Source organism: Muscardinus avellanarius (genome assembly GCF_963383645.1).
Source record: "Muscardinus avellanarius genome assembly, chromosome: 2".
Classification (NCBI taxonomy): Eukaryota; Metazoa; Chordata; class Mammalia; order Rodentia; family Gliridae; genus Muscardinus; species Muscardinus avellanarius.
Window position 1 is genome coordinate 20,442,506 of NC_137787.1, and position 17,395 is coordinate 20,459,900.

The 17,395-nt window shown below is 50.2% G+C and overlaps 2 protein-coding genes across 2 annotated transcripts in view; one reads left to right on the plus strand and one right to left on the minus strand.

The window, feature by feature from the left end:
* PRKAG3 (protein kinase AMP-activated non-catalytic subunit gamma 3) overlaps positions 1–216 on the plus strand; it is a gene marked incomplete at both ends in the record, with an annotated part of 7,670 nt that extends 7,454 nt beyond the window's left edge. The window contains one exon of the mRNA XM_080689278.1: positions 100–216. Within this exon, the coding sequence (XP_080545404.1) occupies positions 100–216 (117 nt within the window). The remainder of the gene's footprint in view (positions 1–99) is intronic.
* A 10,786-nt stretch (positions 217–11,002) lies between these two features.
* The window catches only part of CYP27A1 (cytochrome P450 family 27 subfamily A member 1), a gene marked incomplete at both ends in the record, with an annotated part of 54,558 nt that continues 48,165 nt past the window's right edge, over positions 11,003–17,395 (minus strand). The window contains 8 exons of the mRNA XM_080689277.1: positions 11,003–11,122; positions 11,275–11,487; positions 11,570–11,648; positions 11,865–12,031; positions 12,617–12,789; positions 12,918–13,115; positions 13,202–13,401; positions 16,320–16,510. Coding sequence (XP_080545403.1) covers positions 11,003–11,122; positions 11,275–11,487; positions 11,570–11,648; positions 11,865–12,031; positions 12,617–12,789; positions 12,918–13,115; positions 13,202–13,401; positions 16,320–16,510 — 1,341 coding nt within the window. The remainder of the gene's footprint in view (positions 11,123–11,274; positions 11,488–11,569; positions 11,649–11,864; positions 12,032–12,616; positions 12,790–12,917; positions 13,116–13,201; positions 13,402–16,319; positions 16,511–17,395) is intronic.

Genomic DNA, 17,395 nt, shown 5'->3' on the forward strand with positions numbered 1-17,395 from the left:
CTGAGCTATGGCAAACTATTTCCCTGCTTGTTGGGGCTGACCTGATTGGCTGCCTCAGCCACAAGACCCCGCCTCTCACCGCACATTGTGGACCCACAGGTGCACCGGCTGGTGCTGGTGGACGAGACCCAGCATCTCCTGGGCGTGGTCTCCCTCTCCGACATCCTGCAGGCCCTGGTGCTCAGCCCTGCCGGCATCGATGCCCTCAGTGCCTGAGAAGACCTGAGCCTCACTCCCAGGCCACCTCTACACCCTGAAGATAATGGAGTTGAGAGGACTGGACCTTCATCTTCCCCTGTCCCTGTGTGCTGGTTCAGCTCTGTTTCAGGTAGGCTCCGCCCCCAGGCCGTGGGATCAGCCTTTCTGTCTCTTCAAGCTCCCAGGTCTCAGATTGGGGCACCTGACAATGGCAGTGGCTTCTGGTAGCTGAGCCGCCCCATGGAAACTCAGGACAAGGAGTCACAGGGCTCCACCTCGTCCCCTTCCCAGGTGGGGTCCTGGGGACCCTCCTTGGAGGGGTGGACAGAGGCTGGACTAAAGAGGTTCTTAAAAGATTTAGCTGCTCTCTCACCATTGAATTCCCATCTTCTAGGAATTGCACAGAAGGAAGCCAGCTGATAAACCTTGGTTGAATGGAATTCCCATGCCCAGGGAGAACTAAGACTGCAGGCAGTAGCTCCTACCTAGTGCTCATCTCAGTAAATTTGACAGGATCTCACACTCCTTCCTGGTAGCACATTTGCTAGAGGCTTGTGGGAGGATGGGGCACAAATGCCACCTCCTGGCAGTGAATGGCAAGACTCCCCTCCTGCAGGGGAAGGCAACCCCACCTCCTATTTGGTCACCATCTTCTCTTTTCCTCCCAGTCTTCTCCAGCTCTCCCCAAGTGTCCTGCCCTGTATATACTCCCCAAGCCCCTGGGCATGCCCAGTGTACCACGGGATGGTGAAATTAAGAAGAACAGCTGAGTCACTGCTGGAGTCCCTGAACCAGAGGCACTGGCATGACCTGGGGCCCTCTGGGCCGGTGCCCACCCATATCTCTTCCCTCCAACCTGGCCCGGGGGGGCATCGATGCCCTCAGTGCTCGAGAAGACCCGAGCCCTCACTCCCAGGCCGCCTCTACACTCTGAAGATAATAAAGGGCGTTGTGGGGACTCCACCTTCATCTTCCACGGCTTCTGGACTGTGCTCAACCCGTGCCCCTTGCTCCTGGGGATCCCAGCTGCTCTTTGCCCGGGGGGCTTCCTGCAACTCTCCTGGCATTGTTATTGCAGGACCGCCCGGGTCACAATGGAGCAGCAGTTACTACTAGAGCTGCCTCTGGAGGGGGCCTTCACTGTGGTCCAGAAAACTCCTTAGCTCTCCCCGTGATGGATGGCGTGGTATCTGGATGCCTGAGAATACACGATTGGAAAACACACACACACACATACACCAAGCCAGGAACTTGAACTTTATGGGTTTTACTCAGAATGCTACAGTTCATTTACCTGAACTTGTGACAAGATCTTTGTTCTTTCTGAATTCGAAGGCTCAAAGGAAAACCTACAAGCAACAAGAGCAGCCAGTGACGTTTCTTTTGTGCATAGAACATTATTCCACTGAATTTCTAAAATCTCTTCTTTCTAACAAAACCATAAGAAAAATGTTTATTAGTTACTTATCTAGTTGATAAAACCCGTCTACAAATGCTAGCCTACGAGAAGCATAATTTTATTTTGCTGACACCGAATGTAATTTCCATTATGAACCCCATTTCACCAGAGGGAAGAAATTAACTTTAGTCAATTTGGAGTCTTTTCCAGGGGCTAAGTGTGGGGGACAGAAGGGTTAAGTAGTGTAAGGTTCCTCAGTGGCCAGTAGCCATCTATACCAGCCCCTGCTGACACATCCCTGTCCCCATCTGGTTGAGTTGGTCAGTCACTGGTGTGTGTGGTCACCGCCACATGTCTCTCATCCCAAAGCCTCTTTGGGCCTGTCAGGACATCCTGGCTGTTGGCCCTGCACTCCTCTGGGCTCCAGGGAGTTCTCTGAGGCTGTCCCAGACCCCTCCATCTGCTGAGATGTACAGCCAGGGTCCTGCTCCACTCGGTGTCTTACTGTTTCCCCAGGCTCTCCCAGGAACATGGAGCTCCGGGTTCTGCTACTCTTAAAATTTCCAGAGCTGGGCGTGGAGGCGCACGCTTGTAATCTCAGTACTTGGGAGGCTGAGATGGGAGGGTCCAGGTTCGCTGCCAGCCTCAGCTGCTTAGTGAGGCCCTCCACAATGTAGTGAGACCCTGATTCAAGATAAAGAATAAAAAATTGGGCTGGGGGTATAGCTCAGAGGTAGCATACTCCTGAGTTAATCCCCAGCAACACACACACACACACACACACACACACACACACATTCCAGACCTATATGAAGACCTATATGTCATATACACTTCTCTTCAAATTCAGCTTCTTTCTCAGGGTCCTTTTCTCAGGAACCCCAAAAACATCTATATCTCTTTTTCTCTACTCCCCTTATCCTCCAGCCTCTGGAATCTTTACCAGTAGGGAGAGAGGGGGTGTTTGTTCTCTAATCCTATATATTATTTTGTGGGGGGAGGGCTCTGGGGATGGAACCCAGGGGCATTCGACCTCCGAGCTACACCCCCTGCCCTATTTTTTATTCCTTATTTTGAGACAGGGTCTCACTAAGTTCCAAAGGGCCTCACTATGTAGCTGAGGCTGTTGGCGAACTGCGAGCCTCCAGTCTCAGCCTCTCAAATGCTGGGATTACAAGCGTGCGCCACCACGCCCGGCTACATTATGTATTTTTTTCGAAGCCACTCTGTGCCCTGGGTTCTTGTCTCCCATCTGGAGAAACAGGCTTTTGAAATCCCACAGCCAAGACTGGCTTCTCTGTCACCGTCCCCTGTGGCAAAGGGTGTTGTAGGATCGGCTCCCTGGTGTGGGAAGAGTAGGTTAATATTTCTTTTTTTTTCTTTTTTTGGTACTGGGGTTCCTGGAAGCCCGTCAACCTCCGGGATACACTCCCACGGGCTACACTCCCAGACCTATTTTTTAACTTTTTTTTTTTTTACATGGAAACAGGGTCTCTTAAGCCAGCGAGGCTGGCTCCAAACCAGCGTGATCCTCCTGTCTCCGCCTCCCAAGCGTGGGGATTACGAGCATGCGCCACCATGCCTGGCAAGAGTAGGTTAATATTTCTAAAATGCAGCTCGGCCCATTGACCACCCAGAGCTACAGAGTGGAGACATGTGTGCTCTGTCAAGCAGTAAATAAAGGTGTTCACTTACTAGCCACTATGTTGAGGCCCAAGGATCAGTGCTAACTCCGCTCTGGCTCTATCCAGGAAACAGTGGGACCTTGGGTTCAAGTGGAAGGATGAGATGAGAGTGACTGTTGGGTCTTGGCCAAAGAAAGATATCTCAAGTAACAATGCCCCTGAGGAGCCTGACAGGCTGCCTCCCACAGCTGGGCTCTGGGAACTGTAATAGGTCAATACCTTGAAGGTGTACCTCTGGGTTGCTGGCCCCTACAGAGATCTTCTGGGGTAAGAGCAAGGCACCTGGTCCCCTCTGGCTCCCCCTGCATCTTCCTGAGAGCACACACTTCTCTCTCTAACTGGGCTTATCACCCTCAGGACCCCGTGGATCTTCCCATTGGGCCCTTCTGGGAGGGACCACCCACCCCATGACCTCAGACCCCTCCTCTGACCAAGCTCAGCCCTCAGCCCCTGGCCCAGACTTCGCAGCCATCAGAAAAGAGGCCTAGAATTGCCAAGTGCAGTGATGCACACCTGTGACCCCAGTACTTGGGAGGCTGAGACGGGAGGATCGTCGATCCCAGGACCACCTCAGCAACTTAGTGAGATTCTCAGCAACCGAGCAAGACCCTGCTTCAAAATAAGAAATAAATAAGATAAAAATAAATAAAATAAATAAAAATAATTAATAAAAATAATTAATAATAAATAAATAAAAATAAAATTTTAAAAATTAAAAGATCTGTGGGTGTGGCTCAGAGGTAGCACGTCCCTGAGTTCAATCCCCAGTAAAACACATCGCACATGTTTGGCTGCGCAACCCCAGCCCAGAATGAAGGTGTGCGTCCTCTGTGAGACCTGCCCTGCTGTCTTCTAGTTCCTGCTATGGACCCAGAGCCAGGCTGGTTTAACAGGCACTGTTGCCACCACCCCTAGCACCTCCTCTGACCTGCTGGGCTCCTGGGCTGGACCGAACAGGCCTCTTTTGTTTTCCCATCTTTCTTCTCACAATCCTGGCTTCAATATTGCCAAAGCAGCTTTGTAAAATCCTGAGCCCAGGGACTCATTTCTAGAGATATTCGTTTCCTGATGTTGGAGTGGAATCTGGGCATCCGTGTTTATTTCCTTTAAAAACTAGAGGCTGATGATTATGAACAGGTGATGCACCAGAGCACGCTGAGGAAGGAGGGCGGATGCCTCATCCCACAGTGAAATCATTAGTCACATGATTGGGTCTATTCATCAGTTATGACTAAAGTCCGCAAGAAGCATTGCTAAGAGTAGTGGCTTGATATTAAAAATATATGCTTTGTTAGTAATCTTAAAGCGCTTCTGCCAAATATCATTAAGCACAGGATTCAGTGTAAAGTTATGCATGTTCATTCCATGATGACAACTGTTAAAAAGTTTTCACTCGACACACATATTAAACCTGGAATCACAAATAATAACCTGGAAATAAATTCCTATTACCAAACTGAGGTGCATTCAGAGCTAAAACATCTATAGTACATAAATGCATAGGCAGCCAGGCAATGCTATTGTCCTCTATATTTTTATTTTATTTTATTTTTTATTTATTTATTTTTCGTGGTACTGGGGTTCCTGGAAGCCCTTCTACCTCTGGGCTACACTCCCAGACCTATTTTTATACTTTTTATTTGGAAACAGGGTCTCTTAAGCCAGCGTGGCTGGCTTCGAACCTGCACGATTCTCCTGTCTCCGCCTCCCAAGCGCGGGGATTACAAGTGTGTGCCACCACGCCCAGCCTATATTTTTATTTTAAAACAGGACCTCACTAGGTCCTGTTGCTGAGGCTGTCCTCAAACCCGAGAGCCTCCTCGTGTCAGCCTCCCAACTACTGGGATTATAAGCATGCAACACCATGCCTGGCCCTATTTTTACTCATAAGAGTTGCCTAGTTGATTAGGAAGACAAACTGTTTTCCTAAGATCTTACTCAAAAATACTGATCCTACTATGACCAACAGATTGGCTGCACGGGGAGTAACAAGACGTGCATATTCTTTTCAGGTAGAGTATATCTGCTGTGCTGAGTCAATGTCTACTTCTCTGCAATTACCTTCACCTGCTAATGTTGTCTCCTTATAGAGGCAGGGTCGGGTGGGCGCCAGGAAGCCTCTCTGCGACCGCCCCTCGCTGTGACTCTTGGTGGCCTCCGGGCATGCCCAGTCACTGGCCACTGATGAGCTTTGTGCCAGCCCTAAAACAGGGCTGTTGCTTCTCACTCTGCAGAGAGAAAGCTGCCAGGGAAGGAGCCCACCCCGACATCACATTCTTCCTGTAGCTCTTACATGTGTTCGGATGAATCGCTGTGAAAGAAAGTAATTTCTCGTTTACGTGAGAGCGGTCTTGTCCAGACATTCCGATGGGACACACATGGACTGAGGTCATTTTCCGCTCCCAAGAGTTGCACTTAGGGTAGGTGCATCTTTCTTCGCTTTGCTTTTCACGGTACTGGGGACCAAACCCAGGGCCTCACACACGCTAGGCAAGTGCTCCATCGCTTTTCTGTAGTTACCCATCAATAAAAAAGATAGAGAAAGAAGGAAGGAAGGGGGGGGGACTTCAAGTATGAAGCGAAGCCCCCCTGGCTGTTCTGTGCCTTGGGCCTCTCTCTTTGACACAGTCTCTGGTTCCTGATGCTCTATCTGTGGACTTCCTGGTGGCAGCCCCTGGGCCAACGCTTCACCTCTGTGTCAATAACAGTTCAGCTCTCATATCTTGTGTTCCGCCTTTGCTATTTCTGAATCTGAAATGTCTCCCCAAGGCCCATGTGTTCAAAGGCTCAGTCCTCAGCTTGGCTCTACTAGGAGGTGGTGGAACCTTTAAGCAGTGGGGCCTGCTGGGAGGGCTTAGGTCACTGGGGGTGCGTCTTGAAGGAAATTGAGGGGCCCTACCCCTTTCCCTTTTTTTTCTCTCTCTCTTCCCAGCTACAATGAAACAGTTTTGCTCTACCATGTAATCCTGCCATAGTATGCTGCTTTGCACGGGCCTCAAAGCAATGGGGCCAATCATGGACTGAAACCTCCAAAACTTTTTTCTCTTTGTAAATTGACTATCTCAGGTATTTTGTCACAGTAACGGAAAGCTGTCTAACACAGCCTTATTGGCAAAATGCGTTGAGGGAGCCTCTGATGCTGTGCCCACATCACATGAGAATGTGAGGAAACGTAGCTTGCTCTTTAACCTCCCAAGGACTCCATTAATCCACCAGTTTACTCTTGTTTCTTGTTAGTTAGCTCTTGTTTCTTCTCTGCATTTTTCATTTCTAATTTGAGGTTGGGTTATAGGACCTAAAGATGCATAACCAGGCAGGGATAGCTCGGAACTTCCTGTAGTGCCTTCAGGGTGTCAGTGACTCTAATAAAAGCACTGCTTCCATTAGAAGCTATTTCTATAACAACCTTACCAAGCTGATCTTCAAAGGTTTTTTTTTTTAACCCTTTTTTGTGCTAGGGATTGAACCCAGGGGCATTTTATTTCTATTTCTTATTTTTTACTTTTGAATTAGTGCCTTCCTAACTTGCTGAAGGCCTCACTAAGTTGCTGAGGCTGGCCCTAAACCTGTGATTTTCCTTTTCTTAGTCATCCAAGTACTGGGATTACTGGTGTGCACCACCAGGTCCAGCTTTCAGAGAACTTGTAAATCAAGGTACAATTTATAAAATTACCTTTTCACGGTATAAGCTCAGTGGTATTTAGTATGGTCATAAAGTTGTACAACAATCATCGCTATCTAATTCTATAACATAATCATCCCCAGAAGAAATCCTGTATTCATTAACAGATACTCCCCATTTCCCCTCCCTTCCTCTCAGCCCTTGGCAACCACTAACCCACTTTCTGTCTCTATTGTAAGTTTCCTGTTCTGGGTATTTCACGTGCATGGGCTCATGCACGCTGCGATCTTTTGTGTCTGAATTCTTTCACTCAGCATATTTTCAAGATTCATCCATAATGTAGCATGAACCAGTATTTCATTCCTTTTTATAGCTGATTAATATTTCATTATGGGGACAGTGTGTATGTGTACTATCTTTGAGGTTTTATTCTTAAAAAGTTTTAATTGACAATTATATTATCATGTACGGTATGTTTTGATATTTGTATACATTGTGGAATGGCTGAACCAAGCTATTCAATCCATGTTAGCATATATAATCCTGTATGTGTGCTGAGAACACTTAAAATCTAGTCCCTTGTTAATTTTCAAGTATGCAACATATTGTTATTAACTATGGTCACATTTAGTACAACAGACCCCTTAATTTATTCCTCCTAAGGGTTCATGTCTTTTGACCAACATCTCCCCAACCCCCCACCCTTGCCCCAGCCCCGGGTCGCCACCATTTTATCCCCTTTTCCTAGGAGTTTGACTTTTGCAGATGCCACATGTAAGACCACGCAGTATTTGTCTTTCTGTGTCGCTTATTTCACCAAATCTAATGGTCTCCAGGTTTATCCATGTTGTTGCAAATAACAGGGCTTTCTCCTTTTTTCGGGGCCAAATAGTATTCCATTGTGCATATTTATACTACATTTTCTGCATTCACTCATTCACTGGTGGACACTTAGGTGGACTCCATAGCTCGGAGCATTATTTTATCCTCCATATTGTGAGGAGTGCCACAATAAACACAGGAGTCAGATATCTCTTTGGTATACTGATTTCATTTCCTTTGAAGATTATATATATATATATGGAGAGAGAAAGAGAGAGAGAGAGAGAGGAGTGTGTGTGTGTGTTAAGTACCAGGGATTGAACCCAGGGGTGCTTTACCACTGAGCTATATACCAGCCCTTTTTATTTTTTATTTTTTTATTTTGAGACAAGGTCTCACTAAGTTGCCCAGGCTGGCCTTGAACTTGTGATCCTCCTGCCTCAGCCTCCTGAGTTGCTGGGGTAATAGGCATCCACCACCATACCAGGCTTTTTCATTTTTGAGGAACCTTCGTATTGTGTTCCATAATGGCTGTACCTTCTTGGATTTTGATGTGAGATTTTGATGTGTATAAACTCATTACCTGAGCTGTGACCATGAAAACAGTCTCCTGTATGGCTGCTGCCAAGCTCCAATCTCAAGTCACATCACCCAAACGCCGGCAGCGGGGCTCCGTGCACTGGCCGTGCTGGGCCCCGCTGCTGGGGAGGGCTGGTGTGCCCTCTGGCCGTGCTGGGCCCCGCTGCTGGGGAGGGCAGGTGTGCCCTCTGGCCGTGCTGGGCCCCGCTGCTGGGGGGGCAGGCGTGCCCTCTGGCTGACTCTGGCAGAGAGCCTGGCATTCTCTGAGCCCAGCCTCTGCTTTACGAGGGACTCTCACAGGCAAGCCCACTGCCCAGGTGGGGTCTGGGGCCTTGTCCTCATAATCAGAAGCTCCTCCCGGTGTCCTCTAGGTCGCTCTGCTCCACGTGGAAAGCTGCGTCCTTCCTTCCCTTCACTCCAGTTTTTTCTCATTTAACAAACCTTCGTTTAACAACTTCTAGACACCAGATGGTGAGAATGGGATCCAAACCAAAAGGTGCTGATCTGTGCCTCCCCGGGAGTCCACGGGGCCAGGGAGATGCTGGTCGGGTCTCCCCCAAGCACGCTCCGCGGGGGGCGGCACAGAGGGAGCCCTCAGCGTGCCCTGGAGGGCTCAGGACATCTGAGCCGAACCCAGAGAAGAGCAGGTTCCCGGGGCCGGCGTGACAGTTGGTGAGGAGGACGTCGTTCCAAGAGAAGGAACAGTTAGTACAAAGTCCTGAGACCATAAGGGGCAGAAAGGGCTCCTGGCGGGGCAAAGAAGTCAGGCTCTGGCGTGGAAGGAGTGTACCTGGTGGTGGGAGATGGTGCCAGTCGCAGGAAACATTTTCTACTGGGAGGAGGGGACCCACTAACGCATTTGAACAGAGGCCATGGCAGGACTGTTGAGATGGATTCAAAGTCTAATCCCCACAGGCACAGCCAACTTTATTGCCATCTGTGACTCAGGAGGAAGGTGCAGCTGGGGCCGGGGCTCCCTGCGTGTCCAGCTGGGACGCAGTGCGCTGGGTCTCAGTGCCGACCCCTGGCCCACTAAAAACTACAATCCCCGCCTTGGCAGCTGCTGGTCCAGGCTCCAGCTCCTCAGATGTACTTGAGGTGGCTAGAAGGTAGAAGTGAGGTGTGCTTTCTGCTGGAGGGAGTCCAAGCCCAGTCATTACTGACGTGGGGGACGGAGGAGCACGGCGGGTGCCATCCATCCACCTATCACACTAGGGACTAAACCCAGGGGCCGTCTACCTCTGGGCTACACACCAGTGTTGTTGTTGTTATTGTTGTTTTACTTTGTTTTGTTTTGGTACTGGGGGTGGAACCCAGGGGCTTATCTACCTCTGGGCTATACTCCCAGACCTCTTTTATACTTTATTTGGAAACAGGGTCTCACTAAGTTGCTGAGAGCCTCACTAAGTAGCTTCGAACCTGTGCGATCCTCCTGTCTCAGCCTCCCAAGCGCTGGGATTACAAGCATGTTCCACCACGCCCAGTTTACCTTTTATTTTGAAACAGGGTCTCACTAAGTTGCTGAGGCTGGCCTCAAACCTGCAATCCTCCCGCCTCAGCCTCCCAAGTACTGGGATTACAGGCCCCACACCACGGCTCCCGAGTCCTCCTCATCCCCCTTTTAAGCCAGGGTGATGCACAGGAGCTCTAGAGCCAATAGTTGCAGCAACAGCTTATCGACCCTCATCCTCCTGGTTATGAGCAGTTGGGCGAGCAGCTCCGCAGTTTTGTCCTACTAGAGGCCCCTGGAGACTGGCCTAGAGCTCCTCCAACACACTGCATTTGCTCACTGTCTCTCTTCTAGCACTTTCAAAAGAAGGTGGCGGTGTGTGTGTGTGTGTGTGTGTGTGTGTGTGTGTGTGTGTGTGTTGAACTCAGAACCCTTCTACCACTGAGATATACCAACCTTATTTTTTTTTTTAAGAAACAGGACATCACTGTGTTGTTGAGGCTTTTGCTCAGTTGCTAAGGCTGGCTTTGAACCTGAGATCCTCCTGTAATGAGATTACAGGTACCTGGCAGAGCAAGGGTGGCCTTTTTTTCCCCCTCTTGGAGACAGCATCTCACTATGTTGCCCCAGCTAGTCTCAAGCTCTTAGGCTCAAGCCATCCTCCTGCCTCAGCCTCCCCAGTAGCTGGAGCACGGCTGCATACCACCACACCCAACTGGTGGCTCTTATTACCTACAACTGAAGCAGGACTGTTGGCGTACCCGTCTTGGGTGTCCAGAATTATGCTGCTGCTACTGCCCCTGCCCAGGCCCAGCCCCAACCATGGGAGGCCATGGGCTCTCAGTGAGGTGCCGGGAACCATGTGGCGATCTCAGACTCCAAGAACAGGGACCGCTGGGCTTCTCACCATGATCCCTGAGTGCAGAAAGGGCAATTCCCAAACACAGAAAAGGGCTCAGATGCTGTGTGGCCAAAAAGAACAGCAGCTCCCCAAAAACGAGTCAGTCTTTTTATTTTCCATTGCAGCCAAGGACAGCAGTGAGATAGAGGGTGGTCTTTTGTCTGGTGGGAGCTGCTCGCAGTGATGGACGCGGCAGGAGCTCAGGGCTCCGAGGGAAGGCACAGTTCCTCCAGCTCATCCAGTCTAGCGGCTTCCCTGCCTCCTCCTCGGAGGCACAGCAGGGGCCAGGGGCTTCCTGCCAGGGCTGTGGCCTCTGAGATAAGCCCTAAGAAGGCCGGGATCCAGCTCAGCCCTGTCTCTGCAGGAAGCGCAGGCCCACCTTCTTATCGGGAACCAGGACAATGCGGGCCACACTCTTCATCTCCCCCATCTCGGGCGCGGGGACCACCTCGTAATGCTGTATCAGCTGATGAGGGAAGAACACGCAGGGGCTGGAGCCTTGACCTCCGTCGGCTGCCCCCGTCTGCACACTCCGACCCGGAACCTCCTCGCCGCTCCTCTCCGCAGCCTTCTTTGCCCTCCCCTGGCCCACGCACCCTCCCTCTTGCCCCTGCTCACCCTGGTCAGCACCAGCTGCATCTCCAGCTCCGCAATCCTGCGGCCGAGGCAGGCCCGGACCCCAAAGCCGAAAGGCACAGATGCAAATGGGTGCGGGACCTTGGGAGCATCTGATTCGGTCTTCCTCAGCCAGCGGTGAGGCTGGAAGGTGTTGGGCTCTGGGAAGATGCTGGGGTCCCTGGACACCACGTAGTGGCAGAACACAAACTGGGTCTAGACAGGAAGAACGGGCAGCGTGACTGTCGGCATCGGGCTACGGGATCTCTGGGGGCTCGGGCTCCCTGGCCCCACTCACGTTCTTGGGGAAGAGGAAGCCATTAACTTCAATTTCCTTTTCTACGATCCGGGAGTTTGTGGGGACCACAGGGTAGAGACTGCAGAAAAAAAAATGCCTAGGGTCCACCTCTGGAACTAAGGGGAGACAGAGTGCCTCCTTCTGCTTCTCCTTCTCCGCCTCCTCCTTCCCTATCCTTCTGGCTCCCCAGCTCCCTGGTCTCTAGCCCCAGCCCACCAGCAGCCTCCCCTTCTCCATCCACCCCTCCTTCTCCCCTCACCCCACGGAGCCTGTGCCCACAGAAATAACATCCTACCGCAGGGTCTCCTTGATCACGGCTTTGAGTAGGGGCATATGGGTAAAGTCCTTGTGCTGGGGCATCTGCCCTTTGGGCACCACACCCACCACTTCCTTGTGCAAGGCTGCTTGGATCTCTGGGTTCTTTGAAAGGTGGTACAGGGCCCATGTCAGCGTGTTGGATGTCTGGAAGGTAGAATGGGAGGGAAAGAGAAGATTTCTAGAGGTCAGGCCAGCTGCTGGTGGTGGGCTTTGCGAATAGGTGCATGCAAATGGGGGAGAGGTTAATGTGCCACAGGTATGGCAGGAAAAGAGGAGAGGTTTCACGGAAACCTCCCGCTAAACAAAAATCCACAGAGCAGAGGGTCAGATACAACCGAGAACTGCACATTTAAGAACAGAGAAGTCTGTAACAAGGAGAAACCCTACAGGACACAAGGGCTGGGACGGGCTTCCCCACAGACAGAAGATGCCCGTGGGTGGGTTTCCAGCTAACCACTTAAACTGAAGCAAGAGAGAGAGAGAAAGAGAGAGAGAGAGAGAGAGAGAGAGAGAGAGAGAGAGAGAGAGAATCTACTCAGTGGTCAGAGTGCAAGACGGGCCCCTTAGAGGTGATGAGATGCCCCCCGAGGACCAGCCTTCTTGCCTCAGCGTGGCTGGATGACCGTCCACTACTTTCCCCCCATCATTGTACCCATTGTACAGAGCAGAAGCTACATGGAGGGATGACAGCCAGGAGCCCTCGGTCTCCTCGCCGCCCCGCTCACACACCGTGTCCACTCCAGCCAGGAGCAGCTCAGGAAAGCTGCCTGTGGCCTCTCGAGGGCTGAGCAATCCGCTGGTCAGCAGGAAGTGCAGGTAGCCGGATGCCTGGCCCCCACCTGGCCCCTGTGCCTGTAGCTGGGCCTCTACCTCCTCGATTTTCTTATCAATCAGCTTCTTTCCTGCAGGGGTGATGCAGAACCAGGGAGGAAAGGTTGAGCTGCTCCCACAGACGGAAAGAGGCTGGACAAGGTTCAGGCCTGAGGGCCAGCGCCCTCCTCCACCCCGGGGCCCGCCTGGGGCTCCTCACCAAAGGAGAAGATGTTGTTCCAGCCCTCCAGGTAGTTTCTCCAAAAGGGCAGCAGGGCTCGGGTCCACTTGGGAAGGAAGGTGGAATAGAGTGAGTTCTGGAACATCAGCCCGACAGATCTGATGAAGGTCACCGTGTCCTTGGGAATGGAGGGCTCCAGGCAGCCGATCCGTTTCTCGAACAGGATATAGGAAATAGCTGGGAAGCAGCACAGAGGCCGTCACAGGAGGTGGAGGAGCACAGCCTAGCCCTGGCCCATTCCCGCGCCCGGCCCAGCAAGCTACCTTCCAAGGCAAAGTGGTAGAAGAGGTTTGCTACGTCGGGCACCTGATCCCCCGAGGCGCTTTCTGCTCTCACCTGGCCCAGACGAGTCATGAAGTCACCAATCACCTCATTTAAAGCATCTGCGTAGAGCACAGCCTCAGTCGGCTTCAGCATCCGATGGTTGAGAGCATGGCGCAGCTGGTACCAATGCTCCCCTTGCCTGCGGGACGCGGAGGGGCCATACAGACGTAAGCCTCTCACAGGGCTTTCGTTATATGGTCTGTTTCCACCCCGAGGCCCCCACAGAGCTCCAGGAACTTAGAATTTCATCACCATCAAGCTTTAAAAACAGAATCAGCATCCCAAGACTTCAGAATCTCACTGCAGCACAGCAGAAGAGGGTACGGTGAGAATCTAGAACCAGGCTGCCTAGAATCAAATCACAGATCTGACTGTTGCTGGCTGAGACACTTAGGCAGGTGACTTAACTCTGGCATGCCTCGGTTTCCCCATCTGTACACTGAGGCTAATACCAGTGCCTATTTTAGTAGGCTTGTCCTGATCATTAAAGTGCCTAGGTGAATGCATAGCACGTGATATGTACATCCTGAGCGCTGACTAGGAATAACGAGAGGTGGGGAGGGGGGCTGCGGTGGTCCCAGGCCTTCTGTGGAGATACTGAGGAATAAAACAGGAGCCAATCAGGTTCCTGGGACGCTTGAGTTCTGGACCTTGACGCTCTGCTTGACTCTGCACCGAGGAGGCCACCAGGCTGAAGCCCCACGGCCTCATGCCACAGCCAGACAGTGGGCGGTCAGGCCCGCCCCGGGGCAGGCAGGATGCTCAGATGTGTGGGGACATGCTACTCACTGGGCAACTTAATGTTAGGGCTGTCCCACCCTCAGCTGTCCCCAAACCTGTCACCTCTCCTAAGCAAGCTGGATACAAGTCCATTTGTTAAAAAAGCTAGTTGTAAAGCAATAAATGCAATATGGTGCGTTTTCAGAGGAAGAGAGGAAACCCCACACACCTACGTATATATTTGCATGCTTCTAGGTAAAGTAGGGAGGACTACACACCAGGCTCTCAGCACCGGGAATGTAGATGGAATGGGAGTGGAGGGGAGAGGGTATTTTATTATAGAATTTCTTATGATAATAAGTATCACCAGCCGGGCATGGTGGCGCACGCTTGTAATCCCAGCATTTGGGAGGCTGAGACCAGGGAGGATCGTGGTTCGCGGACAGCCTCAGCTACTTAGTGAGGCCCTCCGCAACTCAGTGAGACCCTGTTTCAAAAAAATAAAGAATAAAAAATTGGGCAGGGCGCGTAGCTCAAAGGTTGAATGGCTCTGGGTTCTATCCCCAGACCCGCAAAATAAATAAATAAATAAATAAGTATTACCATTGAATTAAAAAATCAAATACATTTTAAAAAGAAAAAAATGTGCTGGGCATGGTGGCTCATGCCTATAATCTCAGTACGTGGGAAGTTGAAACAAGAGGATTTTAGGTTTGAGGACAGCCTCAGCAAATAGTGACTCTTGTGAACCTAGTGAGACCCTGTTTCAAAATAAAAAAGGAAATAGGACTAGGGCTATAACTCAGAGGTAGAAGCCTCCTGGGCTTAATCCCAAGTATCATAAACAAACAAACAAACAGAAAAGAGTACAATTTCTCAGCTGGGTGTGGTCGCGCACACTTGTAGTTCTGGTTCTTTGGAAGGCTGAGACGGGAGGATTGCAGGTTCGAGACCAGCCTCAGCAACTTAGAGAGGCCCTCTACAATGTAGTGAGACCCTATTTTAGAACAAAAAATAAAATAAAACAAATTAAAATAAAATAAAATAGGGCTGGGGGTGTAGCTCAGAGGTAGACTGCCCCTGGGTTCAATCCCCAGTACCATGTGTGTGCACACCACACACACACACACACACACACACACACACACACACACACACACTAAAAGAGTAAAATTCTCCCCATAGCAGGAATTCGATTTTCAGAACTTATATGAGAGCATTTCTCTGGTTGTTAAGCTATTTCTTGGAGAAATGCTTTATAAAATGAGATTTCAAAAATACATATGTTAAAAAAAAAAAAAAGCCAGGCACGGTAGCACACACTTGTAATTCCAGTACTTGGGAGGCTGAGAAAGGAGGATGGCAGGTTTGCAGCCAGCCTCAGCTATTTACCGAGATCCTGTTTCAAAAATAAAGAATAAAAAATAGGGCTGGGGTGTAGCTCGTAGGGAGAATGCCTCTGGGTTCAATCCCCAGTATCCCCCCAACACACAAAAAAAAGAAAACAAGGAAAACCAAACATCATAGGTTGGCAAAAAAGCTTTTAAATACATGTATGTCTGGTACCTGGCACGTCATAAATACGTAGTTATTATTGCTGTAGCAGTGTGGCGATCTAGGATCCATGTAGTGCCTTGACAAGTTACTAAAACATGGTTGTCAAGTTGATCGTGAATGAGAAAAGGCACTCACTGATTCTCAAGTTCTTAGCATACTATAGCAAAAAAAGTCTGTAATACACTCAATTACAACCTGTACCATTGTGAATGGTTTATCACCAATGAACCCCCCTTATCTACTTTGATTGGCATATAAGTAAATAACACACTCAATCCCTTTCTCTATCTCTGCCCCCAAAAAAATGTTAAGTCACAGCTGAAACTTTCATCTTTCTCCGTGTGTGGACAGTTTTCATGAAAGTTATGGCTAATGATCTGTGTCGAGTATATGATTTGCAAAATATTTTTTAGAATGAAATAGAGCCCTCCCACCTAATATGGTAATGATGGCTGACGTATTTTCAACCATATTGAGGGAACTGCATCTGAGAAGGCTTGAGGGATTCCTTAGAGATACTGTAGTCCAACCCTCCTTTTTTACTGATTAGACACATCAAGCTGAGGAAGGGAAAATTATGCACTTGTCAAAGTCACACAGTGCATTCGTGGGAAAGCCAGTGAACGGTCCCTGGGTTTCAGCCCTGCCAACAGCGCTTCCAAGCCTAAGCATCAGGCCTAGAGGATGCGAGGAACGGCCACTCTGTCCCTCACCCCTCTCCTCTCTCTTCCCGCCTGGTCCTCTGGGGCCCTATTCCAGTCCCTTCCCACCCTGACTCACGTGGTGAAGGGCCCATAGGTCAGGCCCTGATGGTCCCGGTGCTCCTTCCACTGCTCCATGTGGTCCCTCACGGGGAGCTTGCCCTCCTGCCGCATCACTTGCTCTATGAGCTGGGCGCTGGCCAGGTTCACAAGGGTCTGAGACTTAAAGCCGGATATCCATATTGGACCATACTTGGCTTTGTTCATCACCTGTGGGTATCAACCAAAAACCGAATGGCTGGGGCCCAGCGGGGCAAACGTTTCTGGGAAAGGAGCCAGGCGAGGGTAGGGGAGAGACTGGCTGCTACACGGGTGGGCGGGGCCAAAGGGCACTGGGTCAGAGGTCAGAGTCGCGAGCATCCGATGGAACTGCAGAAATTGAGGTCGTCAAAGACAGGCGGGGCATGGCGTGTCCAGGTATAGACGCTTGGGGCCCGTGCTGCAGGGAAACAGCCCTTTAGTGAGGCAAAGCGAGGAGCTACGGTTCCTCCTCAGTGTTTAAGTCAACTGCAGCTTACGCTTCATACAGATGAAGATAAATACTCGGTGTAATCCACAGGGAAAGGGAACAGTAACGAGAATTTCCAAGAAAAAGAAATGGGACGAATGAGAGAGGCAGGATTTAAATCTAAAGTTGTCCACGTGGTATTATCATTTTTAGACATAAAACTTGTTGACTGTTATGTAATTCTCAAATAGTTTATCTTTTTTTTTTTTTGTACTGGTAATATTCTACTCTGAGCTACACCCCCAGCCCTTTTTATATTTTATTTTGAAACAGAGTCTTGATAAGTTGCTAAGGGTCTAGCTGAGGCCTCGTGATACATGCCTGTAATCCCAACACTTGGGAGTCTGAGACAGGAGAAACACAGGTTTGTGGTCCGCTTGAGGCTCTCCACAACTCAGTGAGATCCTGTTTCAAAATTAAAAATAAAAAGTTCCGGGGGTAAAGCTCAAAAGTAGAACGCCCCTGGGTTCAATCCCTAGTACCATAAATAAATAAATTTCTGAGGCTGGCCTCAAACCTGCAATCCTACTATCTCAGCCTCCCAAGTACTGGGATCACAGGTGTATGCCACCATGCCTAGCTTCAAA